At 57.5% G+C, this 23,819-nt stretch overlaps 1 protein-coding gene across 2 annotated transcripts in view; it reads left to right on the top strand.

Moving 5' to 3' along the window:
• Nucleotides 1-20,491, top strand: part of LOC144279502 (death-associated protein kinase 2-like) — a 29,726-nt gene extending 9,235 nt beyond the window's left edge. Inside the window, exons 2-12 of one of the 2 annotated variants that reach the window (XM_077841040.1) lie at nucleotides 8,462-8,583; nucleotides 10,731-10,952; nucleotides 12,298-12,436; nucleotides 13,641-13,770; nucleotides 15,181-15,229; nucleotides 15,890-15,916; nucleotides 16,917-17,069; nucleotides 17,805-17,850; nucleotides 18,508-18,597; nucleotides 19,179-19,262; nucleotides 19,931-20,491. In XM_077841040.1, coding sequence (XP_077697166.1) covers nucleotides 8,522-8,583; nucleotides 10,731-10,952; nucleotides 12,298-12,436; nucleotides 13,641-13,770; nucleotides 15,181-15,229; nucleotides 15,890-15,916; nucleotides 16,917-17,069; nucleotides 17,805-17,850; nucleotides 18,508-18,597; nucleotides 19,179-19,262; nucleotides 19,931-20,011 — 1,083 coding nt within the window. In that variant the 5' untranslated portion in view covers nucleotides 8,462-8,521 and the 3' untranslated portion in view covers nucleotides 20,012-20,491. Of the gene's footprint in view, nucleotides 1-8,461; nucleotides 8,584-10,730; nucleotides 10,953-12,297; nucleotides 12,437-13,360; nucleotides 13,475-13,640; nucleotides 13,771-15,180; nucleotides 15,230-15,889; nucleotides 15,917-16,916; nucleotides 17,070-17,804; nucleotides 17,851-18,507; nucleotides 18,598-19,178; nucleotides 19,263-19,930 lie in introns of those variants that run through there. The other variant, XM_077841041.1, reaches the window with a different exon arrangement.
• Nucleotides 20,492-23,819: the final 3,328 nt, after the last annotated feature.

The raw sequence follows: 23,819 nt of genomic DNA, 5'->3' as shown, positions 1-23,819 counted from the left end.
ATGTAGAGCTTACGGCGTGTGTGAGTGTGTGCTCGGAAAGGGTGGGTGTATGTAACCCTTTGTGCTGTTGTGCGCAGGGAGCGTTGTGTGTTGCCTGGGAAAGTTGTCTCCAATCTTTGCAGCGGCCTGGAGGTGCAGGGGAAGGAGGAGTGTGTGTTGCACAGGGGCACACACAGAGGTGGGGCGGGGGGGTGGCTTGGGGAAAGTGTGGATATAGATCAGCGCTGGGTTGTGTATGATCCAGTGATACTGGGGGTGTGTGTGTGTGTTACGGAGGTGGGGGGGTGAGGATGTCAGAGGATTCCACAATTAGTTCAAGTCCATTGATCCAAGACCCTGCCACCCCGTGCCCCCTTTAACCACAGCTCTGCTGTCCGACAGATTCCCCATGCAGAAGTATCCCTGCTTGGCATCTTCCCGCTGAAGCATCACCCTGTGCTGTTCCCACTCCGCAGTGCTGGGGTACAGGGCAGTTGCACATGGTCCCATTGGGTAGGAAGAGAAGCTCTGAGTGAGGCAGCAGAAGCGGGGGGCTCCAGGGAGCAGGGTCTAAAGCCACGCGAGACGGGGAATCTCCCACCCCTTGGAGCTGTGACATAATTGATCCCAGGGCATCCGTTTTTGGTCGAGGCACCTCCCCAGTGCAAGGACAGAGCGGGGCTGAGAGGCAGAGCAAAGCAGAGGAATTATGGCCTAGCGGTTAGTGTGTGTGTGTGTGTGGGGCGGGGGGCGGGCTGGGGCTTTGGCATTAGAGGGTCAATTTCCACCTCTGCCACAGACTCTGTGTGCGACCTGGGACATGTCACTTAGCTTCTCAGTGCCTTGGTTTCCCTGTCTGTGACATGGCCCTGCCTTGCAGCAGTGCTGGGGGGATAGATATGCTAACGATTGTTTTTTGTTTTGTCAAAAAACTGAGCAAATGTTTGTTTTTCCAACAATTGTAAAATTTTAGCCCATAATCCAACATTTTTGTGGGTTTGGCTGGAAATTATATTGGTTTTTCAACTAACCTGTGCACTCGGGATGCTCGGATGTGCTGCCTAGCCTTGTATCTCCTCTCTAGAAGTGAGTGGGTGCCTCAGGGGCAGGTGTAACTCTCCGCAGATGGTGTGAGATTGTGCAGTGCTGTGTTGTAAAAATAGAGATTTCTTCCTGACCTCACCTGGTGGCTCATGCCCCGAAGCATCTGCATTGTTGAGATCTGGTGGTTCTTTTTAATATGAAACAAAACTCTGCTGGGTTATCCCTTTATAATGCTGCTAGCAGTGATCCAGAGTGCTGGCCTCTTGGCTTTTGTCACTTTTCACCATGACCTCAGAGAGGGTCCATCTATACCCTAGGTGCAACAGTGCCAGGAGAACTAATTTTGTTTTGCAGTGTCGATTGGCTCCTGCCGTGTCATATAAATTGCATTAAGACCTTGGACTCCTCCCCTCCCGTGCCAGGTGGAGACCTCTGTTTTATGCTGCAAGGTCAGTCTTTGTTCCAAGTCCTCTGGGTTTGTAATGTACACAGGGCAGCAGTGAGATGTTGGCATAGTTACCCAGCCACTCGCTGCCTGGAGCCATCCATAACTGCGTGGTCACCCCGTCCCAATGGTGATCATAGAACTTTTCTGCAGCCCCTAGAGCAAATGCCAGCCTAAGTATTGAACATAAAATAATTTGGGCACTTTTGAATGTTGCTTAGAAGGTGGAGACAAGGACAAAGAACTGAAACTGGCTTCCCCTGGGTCACACACTGGCCTGGACTCGGGAGGCTTGAGCTTTATCCCAGCTCTGCCACTGGTCTGCTGGATGACCAGTTGCTTGCCCGCTCTGTGCCTCAGTTTCCCCATCTATAAACTGGGGATAGTGGATGCTGCCGTCCTTTGTAAAGCGCTGTGAGATCTGCTGATGAGGAATGCTGGCGTAAGAGCTGGATATTATGATGATTGTTCTTTGACTAGGCTCCTAGAAAGCATTTGGGCAATCCTCCGTAGGAGAAACCTGACACCGCCTGTCCCCAGAGAGGAAGCAGGCAGATGCCAATTAAGCAGGGGCTGCAGAACAGACAAATGTGTCACCCTCTCAGAGCATTCGCACAACGTGCAGCTGTGTGTGAGAGCCAAGGGGACTGGCACTACACAATGGAGATGCTGATCGGCCAGCACAGGGTAGCACCTTTTGTTCTTGCATCTGTCCTGTCTCTGGATGTGGTCATCTCAGGACTATCAAGCTAAGCAGGTGCTGGCTGGCGAGGTCTTGGATGGAGACTGCTGTGAATATCACCACGTGGTATATGTGCATTCTCCCCTCTGAATCAGTGCTAGAGGGTGCCATGGAGTGGGGTGGGTGACCCCCTCTGAGCTACTATTGAGCTTTCTGCCCTCTACTGGATGGCATCTGAACTGCTCAGCGGCGTGTCATAAGCACTATACAGCTAGCAGGGATCCTCCTTTAATGCTGTGTCCCATGCTTTTGGATCAGGAGGATCCAAGTTCTGTCCGCAGCATTACCAGGAAGCTCTGGTGGACAACAGTGAATGGAATCACATATACGACAGATGCAGGGATTATTTTCTCCATAAATCATTGGGGTCTTTTGTCCATTATTCTTTCCATGATGTCATAGGTGCCTATCCATCTGCTGAAGTAGATTTAGGAGGCAGATGCTGCTGTTGGTGATGCCGATAAGGCCTGAACTTATCAGACCCAGGAGAACAATGAGAATCTAACCTTTTCATTTCACTCTGCCTGGGCAGCACCGGTCAGTTTCACTTCCTCTGTAGTCATTTTCACTTTCTGGATTGGCCAATGCTAGCCACAAAGCACTTGTGTTCCAGGGTTATGAGAATTATAACCTTTTGATATCACATGCTTTTTTTGGTGGTGCGGGGCTCTCTGTCGGGAACCCCCTTGCTCAAACGACACCACGTTTGGGCCACTGATCCTTCCCCAGACCCCTATGAGGTACAGTGATGTTGAAGACCATTCAAGTCAGTATGTGAATTTAAGAGCACTTAGAAAAACCGACCGTCGACTGGTAACTGATTCTCAGCCTTACCTACAGCAGAGCCGCTCCTCCGCTATTGTCAGGAAGGTTCTTGCTGCTTGGGTCCGAACACTTTTGAGTAACTGGGCCCAGGTTTGGATAGGAGACCCGGTGGACGATCGGCGTCTGGTGCCAAAAAGCTTTTGCAGCTAGGCTGAGGCTTGGCTAGAACCTGCCCTTCCTTACGCTGTCTTAACCCCAGTTAATTTCAGGGGAGCTAATCCTGGTTTACCCCCGTATAAGAAAAGGGATGCTCCAATCCAAGTGCCTGGGGTTGCTGAACAAGCAGCTGAACTGCTGCAGTGGGTAGAGAACATTTGGCTCTGTATAGCAGCTTTGTTTGCATAGATCTCCAAAGCACCAAGCTGGTCTCGTCACCCTGTTCTCCAGATCGGGGGGAACAAGGCACAGAGATGGCAAGTGACTTGCCTGAGGTCACCCAGGAGGTCAGTGTCGGAGATGAGTCCCAGCCTATTGTCCACTCCACTGGATGAAGGGGAGGGCACCCTTGGGTTTGCTCAGTGGTATTTCATTGTTCCCATCCTCCAGGGGTGGGGGGAGGGGGTGTTGGAAAGAGTCCATAGCTGCCAGACTTGGCTGTGAGGCTGTCTGTTGTCTGGTTCCTGATTGGGGCCTGGGAAACACAGACACTGGTGAGGTGTTTGGAGAAGCAGAAGTAAATGAAACCTTCGGGCGGTTTGACGGGTCACTGGGAGGGTTGTGTCACCAGTGTCAACGGAGTGAGGCCTGGGTGTGGGGCCGCAGGGCTCAGCTGCCTGACTGTGTTGTTGACACACCAGATTTATGGGCCTGTCACCAGAGCGCCCAAGCCCTGTTAACATCAGTGAGTTTAGCTTCACAACCCCTTATAGAGGTGGGGAAACTGAGCAAGGAGGGAAAGGGACTCCCCCCAAATTGTCACCAGTAGAGTTGGGAATAAAACCCAGGAGTCCTGACTCCCAGCCCCCGCCCATCTCTAACCGCTAGACCTCACTCCCCTTCCAGAGCTGGGAATGGAGTCCAGGAGTCCTATCTGTTGCCTTAGGCACTTTGCCATTCCCGAGAGAAAGGTTGGCCATCAGCTGGTTAGAGGTTGCAATACCAGGCGGTAGCAGGTCACGTGGGAAAGGTGCCTGAGTGGCCTGGATGTGGGGGCTGTAATTAGCATGAGGGGCATGTGGGGGGGTGGCAGGACATTGTAGCATTGTGATCTCCGGGGCATGGGCAAGCAGGCTGTTGTCTGTTTCCTCCCAAACATCCCTGGTTCCCTGTGTCTCTGTCCTATCTCCCTGGTTCTGGGATTCAGGACGCATTAGGGACGGGATCCTCTGGCAGGCCCCGCTGAGGAGTGGAGCTTGGATACTTGGCAGGCCGTGGTCTCTGGTGTTCGGTTCGAGTTTATTGTCCAGCTGATCTGGAAGATCTTTGAAGCCTGCTGGCTTGTAATTTCAGGGGAAGAAATCTATTTAAAAATCAATCCAGAGCCAATGGCTCGTCCCATTTCCAAACCTTTCCCCCCAGGCCCTCCCCCAGCAGGAGCCGTGATTCACCTCACAGGGGGCCCTTCGCCAGAGGGATTCAGAACAAGAGTGTAATTGCTGTCGCAAAACCTGCACAGGGGGTGACTTCTCGGGGGTTGCTGCTGCAGGCTCCCTGAGCAGGGGGTGGGGATTAAGGACTTAGTGCTCTCTGTAGTCTCAGACTATGTGGGCCCTTCCCAGTTCCTGGGGCCATTTAGCGCAGCCTCAGGGCTGCTCTAGCTTATGCCCTGTTCTGTATGGGTCCTGGGAAGCATAGGATACCCATAGTGCAGTGCAGTGGGGCTGGGAGCAGCATCCTTCAGCCAGCTCCCTGCTGCCTGGGGAGCCCCTGCACAGGAGGATTCTCAGCCCCCCTTCTGCTGCCAGAGCGGCCTGGGGGGAGCCTTGGTGAAACAGGCCCTAGGGGTGTAGCGATGAAGGCCGATCCTGCAAGCTGATCCGCAAAGCCCCACTGATGTCGTTTGGGCCTTTGTCCAGGCTGCATGGACCAGCTAAGGGCCAAAAAGTGGCCGTGTGCTTCCCCCCGCCCCCGCCCGATGAACCTTAGCAGCTCCAACACACCTTGGGTTGATTCCTTCCCCTACGTCAGCACCCCCATTCAGTCAGGCCCCTCCAGCAGCTTCACTGGGCCTTAAAGCTGGTGACTTCACCTCCGGGAAGTTGTAAAAGGGGTTTTAATGAAACTGAGACTCCGGCCCCACTGAGCTCAGAGCAGCGATCAGTCAGAGGAGAAGTGGTCCCACTGGAAGATCCGAGGGTGGACAAATGGAGCTGCCCTCCCCGCCCCCCAGGGATTTTAATTCCTTCTCCCCCACTGACTAAATTCCTCAGCAGCTCAGCTGTGACCCGGCAGAGTAATCTCCCTTGTAATCGCTCTCCAGAGTCTCCCGGGCTTTGCTTTCCGGCCGTCTTGTTGCGCATCGAGTCTCTGTCTCATCTCCATTTCTGATTTCGTTTCACGTGGGCCCCCTCCATAGCCTGGGGGGCTGGAGAGGAGCAGGGGGAGCGAAGGGTTAAAGGGCACCCGGCCCTCCGGAGTGGGAGTGAAGGTCACCGGCGAAATGAGTTTCCGTGGCCTCGGCTGGAGATGTGGATGCAGGCGGCAGGTTATTTGGTGGTGTGTGTTCAGGGCTGGGATCGCAGGGTTGGGATTGAGGGGCATCAGCAGAGGGGTGTGTGTGTGTGTGTGTTCAGAGTTTGGATAGAAGAGGGGGCTGCAGGTTGGGATTAAGGGGCATTAGAAAAGCTGGGGGGACCTCAGGGCTGAATGGGCGGGGGGGGGGTGCTGTGAGTCAGGCTTGAGGGGTATTCGCATCCCCACGTTCTGCTTTTCTCTGGCAGGTGACCCTAAGCGCCACTGCTCACAGCCAGGCTCAGTCCATGCCGGCCGGGCCGGGCCCCGCCCTCAGCACCACGTCTCTTCCCAGCTAAGCCGTGCCCTTCGTTTGTCTTTGCAGCTGATGGCTGAGGATGGCGGGGTCGTGGGCCTTGCCAATGGGGGGGCCGGGAGCCCCTTTGACACCATCAAGGTGAGAGTTGACCCTGGTGATTGGTGGCTGGGATCTGCTCTCTCCTTGGGTTATTGAGGGGCCGGGGTCCTGGCTTGGGTGCATGATACTCCGCAAACCTGTTCTGGCTGTTCCAGCTGAGCTTTCTCCCCCTCTGTTTTCCCATCTGGGGATGGCAGGGTAGTGGTGGGGTCTCTTTTGTTCTCACCTCCTGGGAACAGCCCCCTGCCAGAAACCATTCAGTCCTGCAGAGCTCTGGGACCCAGTAATCTCCTGTGGCAGCAAGTTCCACCAGTTAATTTTGCATTTTTTAAAAAGTTTACTTTTAAATGTATCTGATGTGCTTATCTGGGCCCTATTACTGCAGCATCTGAGCAGCTCCCAATCATTAATGTATATAGTCTTGAGGCAGGGCAACTATACCCAGTGTATAGGTGGGGAAACTGAGGCACAGCAGCTAAGTGACTCAGCCAAGGTCACGCACAGAGTCTGTGGCAGAGTAAGGAGTTGAACCCAGGTCTCCCAAGCCCCTGCTTAGTTGCCTAGCCACTGGACTAACCTCTTGGCTGCCTTTCGTCTCTATCAACTTTCCTTCAGTCCCTGCAGCCCAGCTCCCGGCTCACCCCTCTGTGGACCAGCTCGTTGGCTCTAATGAGGCTCACCAGGGAGGCTGCTAAGGGGCAGGGTCTGGTGAATAGTGCTGCGCTGTTCTATAAACAGGGATTAACGGTGCATGGCTTTGTATCCAGGTGAGAGCTGGGTGGTCCAGAGCCTTGAACCCAGGCAGGGGAGAAGGCAGCTGGTAGCAGAAGGTTCTCTTATCTGCCAGGTGGTGGCAGAACAAGTGGCTGGAAATTGACCCAAAGTGGAAATAAGGGGCAAGTTTCTAATGCTGGTTCAGGCTCCTCCCGGACGTGGCGGGTTCTCCGTCATGAGGAGTCGGTGGCTTCCAAGCCTTGCCCATCTGAGGGCAGCAGGGTGGCCTGGGCTGCTCTTCTCTGCTCGGTGGCGCCCCATGCAATGGGCAGGAGCTCACTGGCTCCTGGCTGGCAGCCTCGACAGAGAGGCCAGGAGTTGAATGAGCTGCAGAGCCTGAACTCGCCGAGAGAGTGAGGTGGGGACACAGTTCTTCCCGTGCCGTTGTGCCTCACCCCAGAGCTGGCTGCCTTTTGGTGCTAAGGGAACGATCCCAGGGTGGTGGTGCAGTGTGCTGTTTTGCCACGACTCACCCCAGAGCTGGTTGCTTTTCAGTGGCAGGTGAATGATCCCTGCGCAGTGTTGTGGTGCACTATTCGCCTGCCGTGCCTCACCCCAGAACTGGCTGCATTTCAACGCTTGGTGAACGATCCCTGTGCAACAGTGTGATGTGCTGGTCAACAACTGTCGTGCCCCACCCCAGAAGTAGCTGCACTGCAAACATCCCATATACTGGTTACCGCTGAAGAGCCGATATTTGCCAGTAGAGACCACAGTGCTGCCCTATCCTAAGTCCTGGGGGGAGCGTAGCATGGAGGTACCCGTGTGGGCTAACTGTCAGCGCTCTCCAACGTCAGTCACTGTCTGAGGAATTCTTCCAGCTCCTCAGAGCTCTCGGTCTTTGAGGCCCCGTTTGGATGGAAGACGCTGCATAGCGGCAGCCTGCTGGTGTGGACAGAGGCCTGCCGGCTGAGGATGGCGTGTGGGAATGCGGGCCTGCCAGAGGAGTCTCCCCTCGGGGATCCCAGCTGGGTCCCTCTCCCCAGCTCTGTTAGTCCCCAGGCGTGACCCGTGTGATGAAGTGACCCCTCCTGTGAACCTGTTGTGTTACTGTAGCAATGCAGGGCGGGAAACCCCTGCTGTTCCTCAGTGTACCTTAAAGGTGCGGCACCCCCAGGGTGACTGTGGCAGGGCTGATGTTAATCTCGGTAATGGGAGCTTTGCCCCCCTTTCATCCAAGGGTCCCAAAGAGCTCTACAAATGTTCACTCGGTTTCAGCCAGGAGACCCCCCCCCCCCCGCTGCCAGTATCCCCCTCCCCATGGGGAAGTGGGGTAGGGAAGTGATTTGCCCAGTGGCATGCAGGGAGTCAGTAGCAGAGCCAGGAAAGAACCCAGGAGTCCTGGCTCCTGGTTCTCAGCCTGCTCAGCCTTAAACACACAGCCAGGGTAAGAGAGCTGCCCCTGGGGTCTCCTGCTGAATTTCTGTACCCACTTGTGGCTGGCTCAGCGTGGATTGAACCGGTGACCTTCTGCAGCAAGGACAGGGCTCTCTGAGCTAAAGGAAGGGCTCCTCCTGCAGTGAGCAGCTGCCTCAGCCACCCCCAGGGGAGCCATGGTCCTGCTGGCTAAGCCGGGGTGCTGGGGGGGGGTTGCATTCAGCCTCTTCTCTGCTGCCTTCTGCAGGAGACCAGCTGGCCAGAGGACGATGAGGTCTTTGTGCCGGAGCTGCTGAGCCCCACCGTCATGGCCACGTTCAGGCCTGGCAGCGTGGAGGAGCTGTACGAGCTGCTGGAGAAGCTGGGCAGGTGAGGCTCCGCAGGCCAGGCCGTCCCGGGGGAGGACGTCACCGGGGTGGCTGCGTTGCATCCATGCCAGGTCCTGGTCTGGCACCCTTTGCACACGCGCCCTGTTGCAGGGTGGTGGGAGGTGCCGCCGGGCACCTGGACGGGGCTCTGCGGGTGAGGGGGGAGAGCTCGGGTCGCTCCGGCTTCCTTCCTGCGGACGCGTCTCTCGCGTGCACGCAGACTGAGGGTGCTAAGGACGGGGTCTCTCCCCCCAGCTTGGAGCGGAACCACCACAGCAGGAAACTCCCCTCCCGCCCTTGTCAGATCCGCCCCCACAGGAAAGCCCCCCCCCGCCCCCCCCGGCTCCAGCTCAGGGCCTGTTGGCTCCCAGGCTCAGACTTTCCCTTCGGACCTTCTCCAGACAGGTTCCTCTGTGACCCGAGCAGCTAAAAGGGTCAAATGGCCTCACAAGGGTTTGCTCGAGTTGAGCCAGCATCAGCGATTGCCTAAAACACCTTCTCTAGCCACTAGGCTCTCCTTCCGTCCCATGGCTGCAAGTAGAACCCAGGAGTCCTCGCCCCTCCCCTCCCCTCCCCTCCCCTCACCGGGAATAGAACCCAGGAGTCCTGGCCCCTTCCCTTCCTTTCCCTCACCGGGGATAGAACCCAGGAGTCCTGGCCCCTTCCCTTCCCTCACTGGGGATAGATCCCAGGAATCTCATAGACTTTAAGGTCAGAAGGGACCATTATGATCATCTAGTCTGATCTCCTGCACAGCGCAGGCCACAGAATCTCACCCACCCACTCCTGTAACAAACCCCTGACCTATGTCTGATCAATTGAAGTCCTCAAATCGTGGTTTAAAGACTTCGCGATGCAGAGAATCCTCCAGCAAGTGACCCGTGCCCCATGCTACAGAGGAAGGCGAAAAACCCCCCAGGGCCTCTTCCAATCTGCCCTGGAGGAAAATTCCTTCCCGACCCCAAATATGGCAATCCGCTAAACCCTGAGCATGTGGGCAAGAGTCCTGGCTCCTCCCCTTCCCTCCCCTCACTGGGAATAGAACCCAGGAGTCCTGGCTCCCACTTCTCTGTGCTAGACCCACTGCACTCCCGCCTAAAGCTGCGGGGGAGGGGAAAAAATCCCAGGAGGTCTGACTTCCCCGCACCACTCCTTTCCCTAACTGGGACTAGAACCCAGGAGTTCTGCCACCCGTTCCTGTGTGTGGATCACGCTACCTCCGATAGACCATGTCAGAGCTTGCATGTGGCTCCCCCCGACACCTGGATGGCATTAGCGTGCGGCAGGGAGCGCGTGTCGTTGGCCAAGCCCCGGAGGAATTGTTAGCGTGGCTGGTGCAGCGAAGGGAAATGTAGCGATGTGATACACCAGGACGGCCGGGGGTTTATGGAGCTGTATATTTCCCGGTGGCCTGTGTGCGCGGCCACGCTCGGGGCAGGCCAGTGCTCTCTGGACGCTGAACGTACATTCCACTCGGGAGGGAGTTTTATGGCTCACGCCTTGCAGAGGTCCCATGCCACGGAGCTGGAGCCAGATCTCGCCCCCGGCATGGCTGTGCAGGGCGTCAGCCGGTGTCCGGACTGGCCCCTGCTCTGTCAGGCCAGGCTGTTCCCATCACACACTCTGATTTGGCTTCTTCCCCCTTGCGATGTTTTTCCATCACTAAGGACACTTTCGTGAAAACACGATCGCTGACATCTCAATAGTTCATTGGCTGCTGCTTCTGAGAGAGTGGGGTCTAGGAGTTAGAACAAGGGACTGGGGATCAGGACACCTGGGTTCTGCTCCCAGCTCTGAGGGGAGTGGGGTCTGGTGGCTGCGGGGAGGGGGCTGGGAGTCGGGACTCCTAAGTTCTATTCCCAGCTCTGGGAGGTGAGTGGGGTCTGGGGGTTAGCATGGGGGTGGGGCTGGGAGTCCGGACTCCTGGGTTCTATTCCCAGCTCTGAGGAGGGGAGTGGGGTCTGGTGGCTGCAGGGAGGGCGCTAGGAGTCAGGACTCCTGGGTTCTGTTCCCAGCTCTGGGAAGGGAGTAGGGGGAGGGGGCACTGCTTATCCATTCTGATGTCCACTGCCCAACTCCTGCCCCCCACACCCCACTCTGACTGCTCCAGCCCCCCCACCAGGGTGTCTCTTCACCTTGTCCCCGCAGCGGGCACTTCGGGGTGGTGAAGCGCTGCCGGAAGCGGAGCTCGGGGACTTTATACGCCGCCAAGTTTGTGAAGATGCGCAAGTGCAAGGGCAGCCGGCTGGGGCTGGACCGCGAGCAGGTGGAGCGGGAGGTCAGCATCCTGCAGCAGCTGGAGCACCCCAACATCCTACGTTTGTACGACCTCTTCGCCAGCAAGGCCGAGATGGTGCTGATCCTGGAGCTGTGAGTGGGTGGGGTGGGGGACAGGGCACGGGGGCTCCCTCTCACCCTACTGTAATAACGCTCCATGTTTATAGCGTGCCTTGCCCCCTCCCTGCTGGGGGATTGTCCCCATTGCACCCATGGGGAAACTGAGGCACAGAGACACTGACAAGACGTTCACCGAGGTCATTCAGTGACACAACTGGGAAAGAACCCAGGAGTCCCCACTGCTTTAACCACCAGCTCTCACTCTTTGCCTGCCTGGAAACAGCTGCTCCAGTCCCCAAGCGTGTCGTACCTGGGCTCTGAGCTCTGTGCCAGCTCCCCGTGGGTGAGTCAAGGTGTCTGTGATGAGTTTCGAAGCCCCAGATGGCACGAGATTGCCTTGATCCGCCCTGCACGCAGCAGCTACAGTCCCCTGGCACGGTGGAGCCATGGGTTCCTGGCCGTGAGTGCTCTGGGATGGGCAGCTGAGGGTTTGAAATCCTGAGCTCTCCCCTGTGGATGGCACCTCTCTGGTGTGAGGACCATGGATTTGGCTTCGGGTCTGCTTAGCTCTTTGAGCTTGGGTGGATGAAATATATATTTTTTTCATCCAGGCAAATCTCGTTTAGATCCTGCAGTTAATGGGCCTGATTCTCCATTGGCCTGCACCTTGTGCTGGCAAAGTGGGTGCCAAGGTAACCTTTCACCATCCTCCTCCCCCCCCCCCCCGTAACTGCACAAGGCAACCAGGACCCTACGTGATCTATGCTTGTATATGTGTCTGTACGCCCACCTCTGTCTGCCTCGTGCGCATGAGATGATGATCTGTCTGGATAGTGCCTCCTGTCTATAGGCTTCTACACGATGGCTGTACAGGGGGTCGCTTTCCTGCCCTCACTGAAATGCAGCCACTTCTTAGGTGGAACACTGCAGCTGGTTAACAGCAGCATTGAGCAGGGAGCACACGTCCCGCTCTGAAACTCAGCCACCTCTGAGGAGGAATGTGGTGGCTGTAATGGACAGGAACTGCAGAATGGAATTGGGGCAGAGTGGTCAAGTGGGTCGCGCACAGGTCTGTAAGTCAGAACTCCTGGGTTCTAGTCCCCACACTGCCCTATCCTGCTCTGTGACTCCAGGACAAATCACTCCCCCCTTTGTGCCTCAGTTTCCCGAGGGGGGATGTGGTACTGACCCCACCGATGCCAGGGTCCAATGGAGTGCCAGGTGTTTACACCACACCTGTTCTAGCATGAGCTTGCTGCTGTCCCTGCCCCTCAGTACAGCGTGGCTCCGGCCACTCCCCAGGCCCTGCCAAAAGTGGGAGCAGGATTGGGCTCTCTGATGTCTCTCTGCCTCACCCGCTCTCCCTCTCTGCTCTCAGGATCCGCGGTGGGGAGCTCTTTGACTTCATTGCCGAGAAGGAGATGCTGATGGAGGCGGAGGCCATCGAGTTCCTGCAGCAGATCCTGCAGGCTGTTGCCTACATGCATGGGCGGCACATTGCCCACTTCGACCTCAAGGTGCCCAGCCCCCTCCCTTCCCAGCACAGGAACTGCCTTTGGCCCCTTAGCTGTTGATTCTCAGTCCCTCCTGGCTCTTGCCCTGCATGTGGGAGCGGGTTGGAGACGGGCAGGAGGGGGCCAAATGCCCTTTGTAGCTTTGCAAGGCCTTGCCTGGTTCTCAATGTAAATCAGAGCAGCCTCAAGGCTGCTCTAACTCACACTCTCCTCCCTACGGAGCAGCGAATTCCCATAATGCAGCTTGCTCCAGCCCATGCCTCCAATCCAACCCCATTCTGGGGACTGGGCCAGTGCAGGGCCCATTACACCAGCTCCACCCCAGCCAGGGAAGCCCCGTTCATGGGGGCGGGGAGGGGTTGTCAGGGGGCTACTTCCACCCACTTCAAGGCCTCAGAGCAGCCTCAGAGCAGCCTCAGAGACCCAGGCCCATGGTGCACAGCCTGTGGCTTTTCCCATCTCCAAGGGGGTCCGGGATGGACCCACGCATGTGGGTTGGACCCATTGCAGAGCCCACTCTCCTCTCAGGCTGCCTCCTGCCCATCCCATCTCCTCTCCCCTCCCTCCGCTCTCTTCTCACCGAACTCCTAGCACGGCCACTGAGGTTACACTGACACCTGCTGGCCAGCAGTAACTCTGCAGGCTCAGCACAGTTTCTTACACCTGCCGTCCCATCCCCCCTCCCTCCCCCCTAGCTGGAAAGCAGCTGTAGAAATTAGATAACCCCTATGCTCCGGGGCAGAGAGATGGGGCCAGGGCTGTGGGCTAAAATGCAGCCCAGACAGTGGGGCTGTTCTCCCTGGCTGCATGGATCTCCCACTTCCATGCTCGGATCTCAGTCTCGCCTGGCGGGAGTCTCGGAAAGAACTCACCTGGGAAACCCTGCGGCCTTCTGCGTTCCCACCTTGATCCCTGCTGGCTCCCCTCCAGTCACAAGCCTCCAATCACCACACAACTATTCCAACCTCCCCTACCGCCGCAACCCAGCAGTGGGCACGGGGGAGGCCGTGGGGCACGAGGCCTGCTGTGCAAGTCGACCCTGTAAGCCCCGATGCCCCTTATGTCTGTCTGCACCAGTGCAAAGTGGGTGTGAGATGCTGCCCATCCCGATCTGATCGTGTTCCCGCGCTTGCTTTGCGCTGGTGTCAGCGACCACGTGGGGTGAGGGAGAACTGGGCTCATGGTGTCTCCCACCCCTCCCCCACAGCCGGAGAATATCATGCTGCTGGAGAAAGATGTCCCCAACCCGAAAATCAAGATAATCGATTTTGGTCTGGCCCAAAAGCTGGAAGACGGAGTAACCTTCAAAAGCCTTTGTGGGACTCCGCAGTACGTAGGTAAACAGCTGAACATGAATGATCTGCTGGGACAGTTGCCAGGAGCCTGTGGGACTCCTTAGCGTAGTAGTCTATTGGGGTTAACCTGTGGAACTCTCTGCCACAGGATATTGTTGAGTCACATGGTGAGGGCCCTACCAAATTCACAGTTCATTATGGTCAATTTCATGGTTATAGGATTTTTAAAAAATCCGAAATTTCATGATTTCAGCTATTTAAATTTGAAATTTCATGGTGTTGTAATTGTAGGGGTCCTGACCCAAAAAGGAGTTGTGGCGGGGGGGGGTCACAAGCTTATTGTAGGTGGGGGGGAGGTTGTGTTACTGCTACCCTTACTTCTGCGTGGCTGCTGGTGGCGTCTGTCTTCGGAGCGGGGCAGTTGAACAGTGGCGGCTGCAGGCCGGGAGCCCAGCTCTGAAGGCAGCCCCATTGCCAGCCGCAGCGCAGAAGTAAGATGGCCTGGTAGGGCATTGCCCCCCTTCCTTCAGTGCTGCTGCTGGCGGGGTGCTGCCTTCAGAGCTGGGTGCCCGGGCAACGGTCGCTGCTCTTCGGCTACCCAGCTCTGAAGGCAGAGCAGAAGTAAACCTGGCAATACCACGACCCTCCCCGGAAATAGCCTTGCGACCCTCTTGCAACTCCCTTTTGGGTCAGGACCCCCAGTTTGAGAAACGCTGGTCTCCCCCAGTGAAATCTGTATAGTCTAGGGTAAAAGCACACAAAAGACCAGATTTCATGGGGGGGAACCAGATTTCACAGTGCATGACTCGTTTTTCATGGCTGTGAATTTGGTAGGGCCCTACGCATTCTGTAGCAAGATTCCTGAAAGCCTGAGGTGGGGACCTGAAGAATAATCTCGTGTGTTTCTGCAGCGCCTTTCATCCCCAAGCGCTTGGGAATACTCGATAGCAAGGAATTGCCCCCGCATCTAAAATGGAGCCACCTCTGGGGCAGAACACAGTAGCTACTTCGAGGAACGTACAGACACTTTAGGACGGGAAGTGAAGGAGACTCTTGTTTCCTGCCAACCTGCGGTGGGGGTGGACTGTAAGGAGGCAGAAGGCAGTAACCAGAGTTTTGGGGGCAGGGGAGATGTGGCTCTGAATGGCCCTTCCCTCCCCAAAGAACCAGGGGATCTTAATGACCGCCCATGGCTTGGACTCTGGGTTCCTGGCCTGTCTGAAAGAGCAGCCCAGTATCCCCTCGCACCACTCAGAAGCAGTGGGAATGGCTGGATTTTAGAGATGGAAACCCAGCGTGGTGAGGGGCGTCCAGGCTGACCCTGCGGTTGTATATAGAGAGGTCATTTCTGCTTTGACTTGCTGTACATCTCGTGTCCCATGGGGGCGAAAGGAGTCGAGCAGTGGACACAAAGTGACTATTCTGTGTTTCTATTTTTTTTTCTCCTCCAAGCTCCCGAAGTGATTAACTATGAGCCCCTGAGCTCGGCGACAGACATGTGGTAAGGACGGGGAGCCTGCGTGGTGCCCCTCATTAAAGTCGTGGCTCGGGCTCCGGGTATAACGTGAGCTGTGGTCGGCTCGGCCAAGTTCTCAGCCTCACCCAGGCAGTATTCCAGGGTCCGTTGGCTTTGTTTTGAACACGCCGCGTGCCGCTGGGGGACGATTCCCTGGCCTCTTGCATCCGACTGAAGAGCCACAAAAATGATCTGACCGTGAGCGTCTTAAGGAGCTCAGTCCGCTCAGCTCTTCAGAGCGATGATTGCGAGGTGACTGGTGTCTGAAGTACCGTCGGGGGGAGAAAACACCAGCACCTCTTTGCTTTCTGACTTTCCTCCCATTTGTCGTCCTGCTTAAGAAAGAGTTTCTGCTGTCCTGTCCAGGAGCACGTGGGCCGTGCAATCCGGGGTGCCAGGAATAGTGGAAGCGAGTAATGGGCTAACACGTCATAGAGTGGAAAACTGCTCAGTGAAAGGGAGGGAGTGACGCTGGATCAACAGGATTTGGGATAAGGGTCGAGAGCAAAAAAGGGTGAAATTTACCCTGCTCTGCTATTTATTTACCAGGATCCCCTCCTTGATTTCTACAAATGTAACCTGTGCGTACTGATTGTCCGCAGGCCTCGGGCCAGCTAACCTAGAACGTGTCTTTGTTTATTTCAGGAGCATCGGCGTTATTACCTATATCTTGTAAGTACCCGACGTCTTGGGTGTCTCTTCTTGTCTGACCCTCCTGTCTTTAGCCCTTGCTTTGGGTTTTTAATCCAGAGACCACCCCCAAGTGCATCACTAGAGGTCAATATCATTGTACAGAGTGGGGAAACTGAGGCACAGAGCAGGGTCACAGCTTCCCCAGGGGCTCTGCAGCAGGGCCAGGAAGAGAACCCAGGTTTCCGGAGAGCCAGGCCTGCACCCTAACCAGTGGCCCCTACTGCCTGCCCCGCAATTGCTCACAGCAGAGCAAGCTGAGCTCCAATCGTGGGAGCGCCCCCCTTCTCTGAGTGATGGGATTGGGATGCTCAGCTGCTCAGCACTTGGATACCTCTGCCTGGGACGTGTACTTAGGTTAATTGGGCTTGACTCTTGTTGACATTACGGCCCCTTTACACTGTGCTGGCCTGGAAGTGACAGTAACTACCTCCCCCCCGCTTTCAAAGTACTTTACACTGCTGCCGTGGTGCAAAGGAAAATCAGGCCCTTGGATTACAAACACCTTTGGGACATGGAGCATGTCTGCCTCTGTTTGTGCAGCACCTTGCACGCAGGGGCCCTGATGCTGGCCAGGGCTGGCTCCGGTCCTTGGCTGGTATCAGTCCGGGTCAGAGGACAGGTAGAAGGGACCCTAAACCAACCGTTTGGGCAAGAACTCAGCAGTGAGGAGTGGACTGTAGGGGTGGGGAGGGTTTCATACCAGCTGAGGAGCGGGCTGGCTGTATGGTCCCTGTTGCCTGGCTCTCAATGTCCTCTGGCTGCGATAGTCCATGTTCTCTGGACAAAGAGACCGGGCTCCCGGCAGATGGGTGGACGTCACGGCCTTTGTAGGATGGGTGGGTGTCTCACCCTTCTCTGGCATGCCTCCGTGCATCAGAAAGGTCACATTGGGAGCCTGGAGCTGTCCCTGGTGGCTCCCCATGGGGGTCAGGGGCCCATTGGACTCAGCGAGCTCTCAACAGATCCTTGTCTTCTGCAGGCTGAGTGGGATGTCCCCGTTCCAGGGCGAGACGGATGCCGAGACCCTCTCCAATGTCGTTGCTGGCAACTACGAGTTTGAGGAAAAATACTTCAGCGAGACCACCGATATGGCTAAGGACTTTATCCAGCAGCTGCTGGTGAAGGAGCCCGGGTAATGCCTGGCACCCGCCGCAGCCCACTGGGCAGCAAGACCCTGAGGCTGGCACCTGCCAACCGTGGGCAGAGGGTTACCCTGGCAGAGTAGCTCAGAAAGCAGGAGCCCCTTAATCCCTCTGCTGGAGCAGGCCACGCAGGGGTGACATTAACCTCTGGGTACATCCAGCATAAAGCACCTGGCAGAGGGCTCAGGTGGGAGCCTCGTTCTGTCACATGGCACTGGGTGATTTCCACCCCTAAGGATCTAGGCAAGGTGTGATCCCAGCTGCAGGGGGAGGTTTGTTCAAGCCAATGTACCCCCATAACTCCAGCTGGAAAGGCTGGCACAGAGGGTGCAGGCTGGCCTGCGATTGGGTCCGTCCTGCATGGCACAGGCCAGCCGGACCGCGGCAGGACCACAACCTGTAAGCCACTGGGGGCCGGTCTGATAATCTGGGTGCCCTGGTGGCCCCAGAGAGGGGCTGGCATGCAAAGAGGGGACATGAGGGCATATTGAGGGGGGACGATTGAATCCTTTGCACTGCATGGGACATGGGTGGGCTGGGGAGATGGCTCTGGGGGGCGGGGAGCAGATTCCTGACATAGGAGGTTCTCGGCAGGGCAGGAAAAGCACTTAGCGGGTAAGCACCAGGAGGGGAAAGGGCCCGGGTTTCCCGGAGAGAAGGAGTGGGGAAAGGTTTTTCTTTTCTGGTGGGAAAGCAGCAAACGGGTCCCGTTCTCCCCGCTGCAGGAGTCGCATGAGCGCGGCCAAGAGCCTCGTCCACCCATGGATCAAGGTGAGGGGGCTGCTTGCGTTTCCAGATGGACCCAGGGGTGCGTGGGGAGGCGGGGACCGCCAGGCTAGCAAGCAGGGGGATGCCCACGGCGGCGTCCGGTGGGTCCTGCTGCAGCCTTGGGGGTCAGGGCAGCCACTCCTGGTAGCTTCGTTCTTCCCTGAGGGCCCAGGCTGGGGGGACGGCGTGGAGCCTGGTGCGAAGCCAAAGACCAGGGGCAGGCTGCAGAGCCAACAGGCAGGTGGAGAATTGCCCCCGGGCCATCGAATACGGGATGAGCCCTTAGTGGCAGGGAAGCCTTTGGACGGGGCTGTTTTCTGCACCATCAGGAGTCAGATCCATGCGGGAAACGGGCTCCTACAGACGAATAACGACCTTCCAGGGCAGCTGGTGAAGAGAGAAGCTCCCTCTTTCCTCCCAGGCCCCTGCAGCTGCCAGGAGACCCCAGGGGTATGGGGAACCCTGGGCTCAGTTCCCTAGAGGAGCAGGAGGTGGCGACTGAGCTGAGCAGTGGAGCCCAGGGCCGGTTCTCAACTCCGCTGGGTGTTTGTGGGTGCAGGGGATTCTCCCTCTAAGGGTACCGTGGTCTGCCTGTGGGCACGAGCTGGGGCTTGGGGTGGCATGCTGGGGGTGACGGCTCACGTTTTTGCCCCCTGGCAGCCCCTGAGCCGGAAGCAGGCCACCAACCGCAGCCGCTCCTCCATCAACATAAAGAACTTCCGCAAGTTCAACGCCCGCAGGAAATGGAAGGTAAATTTGCCACGGCTCCTCTGGGGCACATCCACGGGGGCAGCAGGGGGCGCTCTCCCTTCCCAGGCAGGGCTAGCCCCAGTGCGGCTCTAGGGGGCGCTGCGCTGCAGGGAGCGGGGCGGGTGCCTCATGGGGGGTGCTCTCCCCTTGCAGTCAGTTCTGACCCCAATACCCCAGGGAGCCCTTGGGGGCACTTGCCCCTTGCAGGTGCGACACTGGGGGAAGACCATTTGTTGTTCCATGGCCCTCTTTGAAACAACAGAGGCATCAAGCCCCAAGCTCTGGCTACATCTCCCTGACCTAAAATCCCCTGGTTCATTTCAGCTGCGTGCAGGATCCCTCTTTGCTTCCTGTCCTAAACTTTTGAATGGCTGCCCCATTCCACCCCAGAGGTGGCTGCATTTTAGCGGCCGGGAAGAAATCCTTCAATGTGAAAGAGGCTGCATAACAGCAGGCTCGTTAATAGGGACCATCGCTCCTGTATATGTGTGTGTGAGACCCCCCCCTAATATGTGGGTGTGGGGGCTCAAAAGGTCCTTAGCCTTAAGCTGCCCCATTGCATGTGTTTTTCCCTCCCGCAGCTCTCCTACAACATGGTGTCTGCCTGCAACCGGCTTGGCCACCTGAAGCTCTTGTGTGGCCAGAGGAAGGAGGATGAGACTCTGGTGAGGCCTTGTTGATTAGCTTGAGCACTCGCTCCCTGGGCAGGCAGCTCTTGGGGGAGAGTGCTGGGGACCTTTTGCTCCGGACTCGCTGCTTAGGGGTTGGGGGAGTGATGGATGAATGGGCAGGGATGGGCTCTGGACTGGGATTGGTGGGATGGGTTACAAGTTGGGGCTAGCATCAGGGGTCACATGTTGAAGGGTTTGGGGTGGGGTTAGATGCTGGGGTGAGTGTTGGGGTGGGGTGAGGGGCCTGGGTAGCATTAATCATCTGGGTACCGAACCAACCCCACCTTCCTGGAGCTCTGGACACCCCTGGGGGTTTAGAGTCAGGGCTGATGCTGGCCGGCCAGCTGGCTAGTTAGGCCAGCACGAAGTGTTTCATTTTCTGCTGCTTCTGGGTGCCCAGGGCTGGCATAGACCTTGCCTGCCGTGCGCAGGATCTGCCCGGGGGCAGCCAGGGCAGGGCCGGGGTGTGTGTGTGTGTGTGTGTGTGAGAGAGTGCACCAGGGGGCCCGTGTGTGTGCGTGGGGGACCTGGGTGTGCATGGGGGGGGGGTCTGTGTGCATGGGAGCCTGGGTGTGCACCTGTATGCAGGTGTGTACACTTATATCACGTGCCCTCCATCCTATCCCCCTCCCTGACCCTCTCTGGTGCCCCCCCTTTTCCAGCGCGGCTGCGAGAGCGACCAGGAGGATGAGATCACCCGCCCGGTGACACTGTTGCGACGGCAGAGAAGCAGCTGCTCTTGAGACCTGGCCCCCCAACCACAGACTTCAGCATGCTCCCACCGCCCCCTCCCCACCCTCTGCATCAGCTGGGGAGGGGCAGCTGCAGCCCCCAGAGGTGGGGAAGGGGGGATCTGTGCTCACGGCCCTGTGAGATCAGACACCCCGGCAGCTGGGCTCCATCCGCCGAGACCCGAACAGCAGGAAGGGGCATTGACTTTGGTTGGAGGGGAGTGGGAGGGGGCTGGAAATGGGATCCTGCCTCTTCACCCCCCCCACCCCCGCCCCATGTCCCTCTCTAGCCGGACACCCAAGGACGGGGAGTGGGCTGCAGATGGAGCTGGTGAAAGGGGAACACGTGTCAGCGGGTGAAGCTCGGGCGATGCCCGCAGCATCTTGGCACCCGGTCATCATGCCTGTGGGGTGAGGTATTGGGGGGTGGGAGAAGACAGCCCTGCTATTAACCCTTTCATTACCCCATCCTTATTCAAACAGAGCCCCCCCCACCCCCACCCTTAGGGCCTTTCAGGGTGCATTTTCTGCACCCCTCTTATGCTTTCCAATAGGATCCCCTGCCCCCGGTGTGGCTGTTCTGTCTGGCACTCGTGGGGTTAATTGGAATCTCCCGCCCCCCCCCCCATCCCACTCACTTTCAGACGGTGTGTTCCGGAACTCATGGGGTTAATCCAACTGTACCCCCCCCACACAGTTGCCCCAAAGCACTAGGGCCTCTGTTTATTCCAGCCCTCGTGGGGTTAATATGAGTCTCTTTCCATCCCCTGCACCTCGTTTTCTCCTCCCCACTCCGCTCCGCCTACTGACCCCCAGCAGTACCCTGGGTGGGGATGGACGGCGGCTCCGCATGCGAACGGCTGCCTCGCGGTGCCAGGTGCCTTTACCCAGCTGTTGAGGGGCACCAGGGAGCCAGCTGGATGCCCCTTCCCCAGCACCCCACAGACACTTGCATGCTGGCCTAAGGCGCATGGCGGGCCAGACCCCCTCCCTCCCTGCCGGCTGTCCGGGGAAGATCTGCCCAGGTCATTCTCCCTCTGCCTGGTTTATTTTTAAAGAAATAAACGTGCCAAGCGTCTCCCCCTGGCTCCTGCCTGCTCCGGGTGCCTTTGCAATGCGGGTCTGACCCCCAAGGGGAAGCCGGCTCAGGAACCAGCCTGGCCTACCCACGCTCCCCAGCCGAGGCTCGAATCATCCGAGCAGAGCCAGCTCCAGCCCCTGGGTGGCACTAAAGCTTAGCTCATGGCGCTGAGCATCTCCGCAGCTGGATCTCTCGGGCAGGTCGGTAGCTGGGCCCTCTGGGGTGCTGGCCCTGGGCTTGGTGCTGTTGAGGACCGAGCCCCACTGCTCTCCCTGCCCTAGGGCGCTGGCAGGCTAATGGCCTGCCAGGGTAGGAAGGAGTAGTGGTCAGACAACACCTGGCCAGGGCGTGTCCCTTAAAGGGAGGTAACGGGTGCTGACTAAGCACCCTGAAGGCAGGAGCAGTCAATGCTTTTTGGTCAAGGTCCAGACTCCTGAGACCGCGGGAACAATAGGGAGGATAAGAGGCACCTATGGCCTCCCCGTGCCTTACAGGGACAGTTGGGGAGATGAAACCGAACCGTTGGCTGGGGAGCAGCGAACTGGTGCGGGTGAGCGTTCCGCCCTCTGTGGCTGCCCACACGGGAACGGGTGCAGAACGAGAAGGGGGACGGGGATGCAGCTGCTGGCGAAGGTAGCGGCCACCGTTGCCAAGCCGGCCGCTCAGGTTTCTGATTGACTGCGCAGCGCCCAGCGCAATGGACACTGGTCCTATAATGCAAAATAATCTCAGGGGGGCCTTGGGAATTTAGAGCATGTCAGTGCAGCACTTTGCTCATGCAGGGAGGTTTTAACTCCCCCCCCCTTCTTCATCACCTGCGGCAAATCCGCAGCCTGCAGGACCGGAGCGCACAGGGGTGTGGACCTGCCTGCTCTCGCCTGGGAGAAAGGTGACCGGTGGAAAAGCCCATTCCGTGAAACCACTGACTCAGAAAAGCAGTTGAGTTTGACAAAAACCCTAGGTTGCTACGCTCCAGGAGAAAGGCAGGCCTGGGAGCTGGGGCTCTTTCTCCTTGCAAAGCAGCTGATCGGAGCAGCGGGGGTTTGTTTCGTTAAGCTGAAAGCCAGAGTCCCTATTTGTGCAGATGAAATGTGCCCAAAATTTGCGGCCAGGTATTTACTGCCCGTGCCATTAAAAGTGCCTTTAACAAAAGAGAAGTCGAAGCTGGGTCTATGGTAGACAGTTCCCCTGCTTGATCCATGCTGGAGGGATTCTCCACCCCCGCCCTGATCCACGGTGAGGCTGCAGGAATATGTTACTCCACTGTGGCTAAATCCCACAGCGTGGGGTGACTGACCGGGTGCAAGGAGATCACCCCAAATTACAGCAGCCACCCACCAGGCCAGCTTTTCTACCACTCCACTGCCCTTCCAGAACCCCTGTCCCAGCCTGAGAGCTCACTGTATCCCCACCCTGCATCCCAGAAAGAAGAGGACGGGGGTAAGTGCTGCATTGCAAAGGGCCTGTCACCTCCGCTGCTTAGGAAGGGGACAAGGAGGCAGAAAGGAGCCATTGCTCCTGATCAGGCGGCTGCTCTTCACAGAGGTGAGGGGAGAGGAGCCAGTCTAGCTGGCTGGGGCAGGAGAAGATCTGGCCATTGCAGGCCCTGCTAGGGTCCAATACAACAGGAGTGGTTCAAAGGACCCCTGGTCCAGTTGTACCAAGCTGTTTGCTGGTTGTGTGGGCTATTTGGCTAAGACTCTCTGCAGGTACTTTCACCCAGGAGAGGGGGATTCTCTGCAAGAAGTTTGAAATGAGAGGCAGAAAAAAAAATCCCATTTGGCTTGAAATTTTCCCCCGAAATTTTGTGATTTTTGAAAAAATGTCCAGTGGCCTCTCTGCAATTGTGCCCACCCCTGTGGCATTTGGGCGCTGATCCATAATGAAAGGTCACACCACGTTCCCCCCAGCAACAGCACCCCAATCCTCCACCTGCTATCATGAAGCTCATGTTACAGCTGAGGAAACTGAGGCCCAGAGACTTGCTGGGGGGTTGTGCAGTTGATGGGTGGTGACTCCCAGGCTGCAACCCCGGCCTCGCAGTTAGCTGGAGCGTTTGAGGGAATCTCTCTTGCCTGGTCAATCTCTGGCTCCTTATTTCCCAAACAAGCTCCCCCCTCCTGGCCCCTCGCCCAACTCCATCTCGGTTCAGTTTTCAGGCTAAATATTTTGAATGTAGCAATTGAAAACAAAAGTGAACCTGGCCCAAGGCCCCTCGCGCCTGCTCGGAGCCTGGCAGCTCCCCCATGCCATCACCCTGCCTGCAACCCAGCCAGGGCAGCGGTGAAAGGAGGCAGGGCCCCTAGGCGAAGGTGGGACTGCTTTGGCCCTGCCCCTTGGCTGGAGTTTCACCTGGCTGCACTTGGGGAGGGTAGGAGGCAGCTTCGCCCAGCTGTCTGCGCCCAGGTGTGCTGCCTGGTGCATGCTCAGGGCCTGGCTCCTCGCCCAGTCCTATGCACGCAGCATGGAAATCGGGGAGCCCGGAAGCCAGGGGCTTTCTCCTTGAAGCCTGGAGTGAGGTGGATGGAGGCGAGTTGCGGTGGAGGCCAAGGAGTGACGCTGTCCCTGCCGGTCCCCTGGGAATGAAGTGGGAGGCGCTGGGGTCCCTCTGTTCCCAAGCTCTGTGATCTGCGTGGCGTCTGCTTCCCGCCTCATAAGAGGAGCTGCCGGGGGCGAAGGGGGGGTGGTGCCTTCTGCCTTGCTTTGGAGAACGGCCGGGGGATTTTCTGTTTATGGACC

Source organism: Eretmochelys imbricata, chromosome 24 (assembly GCF_965152235.1).
Source record: "Eretmochelys imbricata isolate rEreImb1 chromosome 24, rEreImb1.hap1, whole genome shotgun sequence".
NCBI lineage: Eukaryota > Metazoa > Chordata > Testudines > Cheloniidae > Eretmochelys > Eretmochelys imbricata.
The sequence above is the reverse complement of the archived record's forward strand: the minus strand, read 5'-3'. Positions and strand labels throughout refer to the sequence as shown.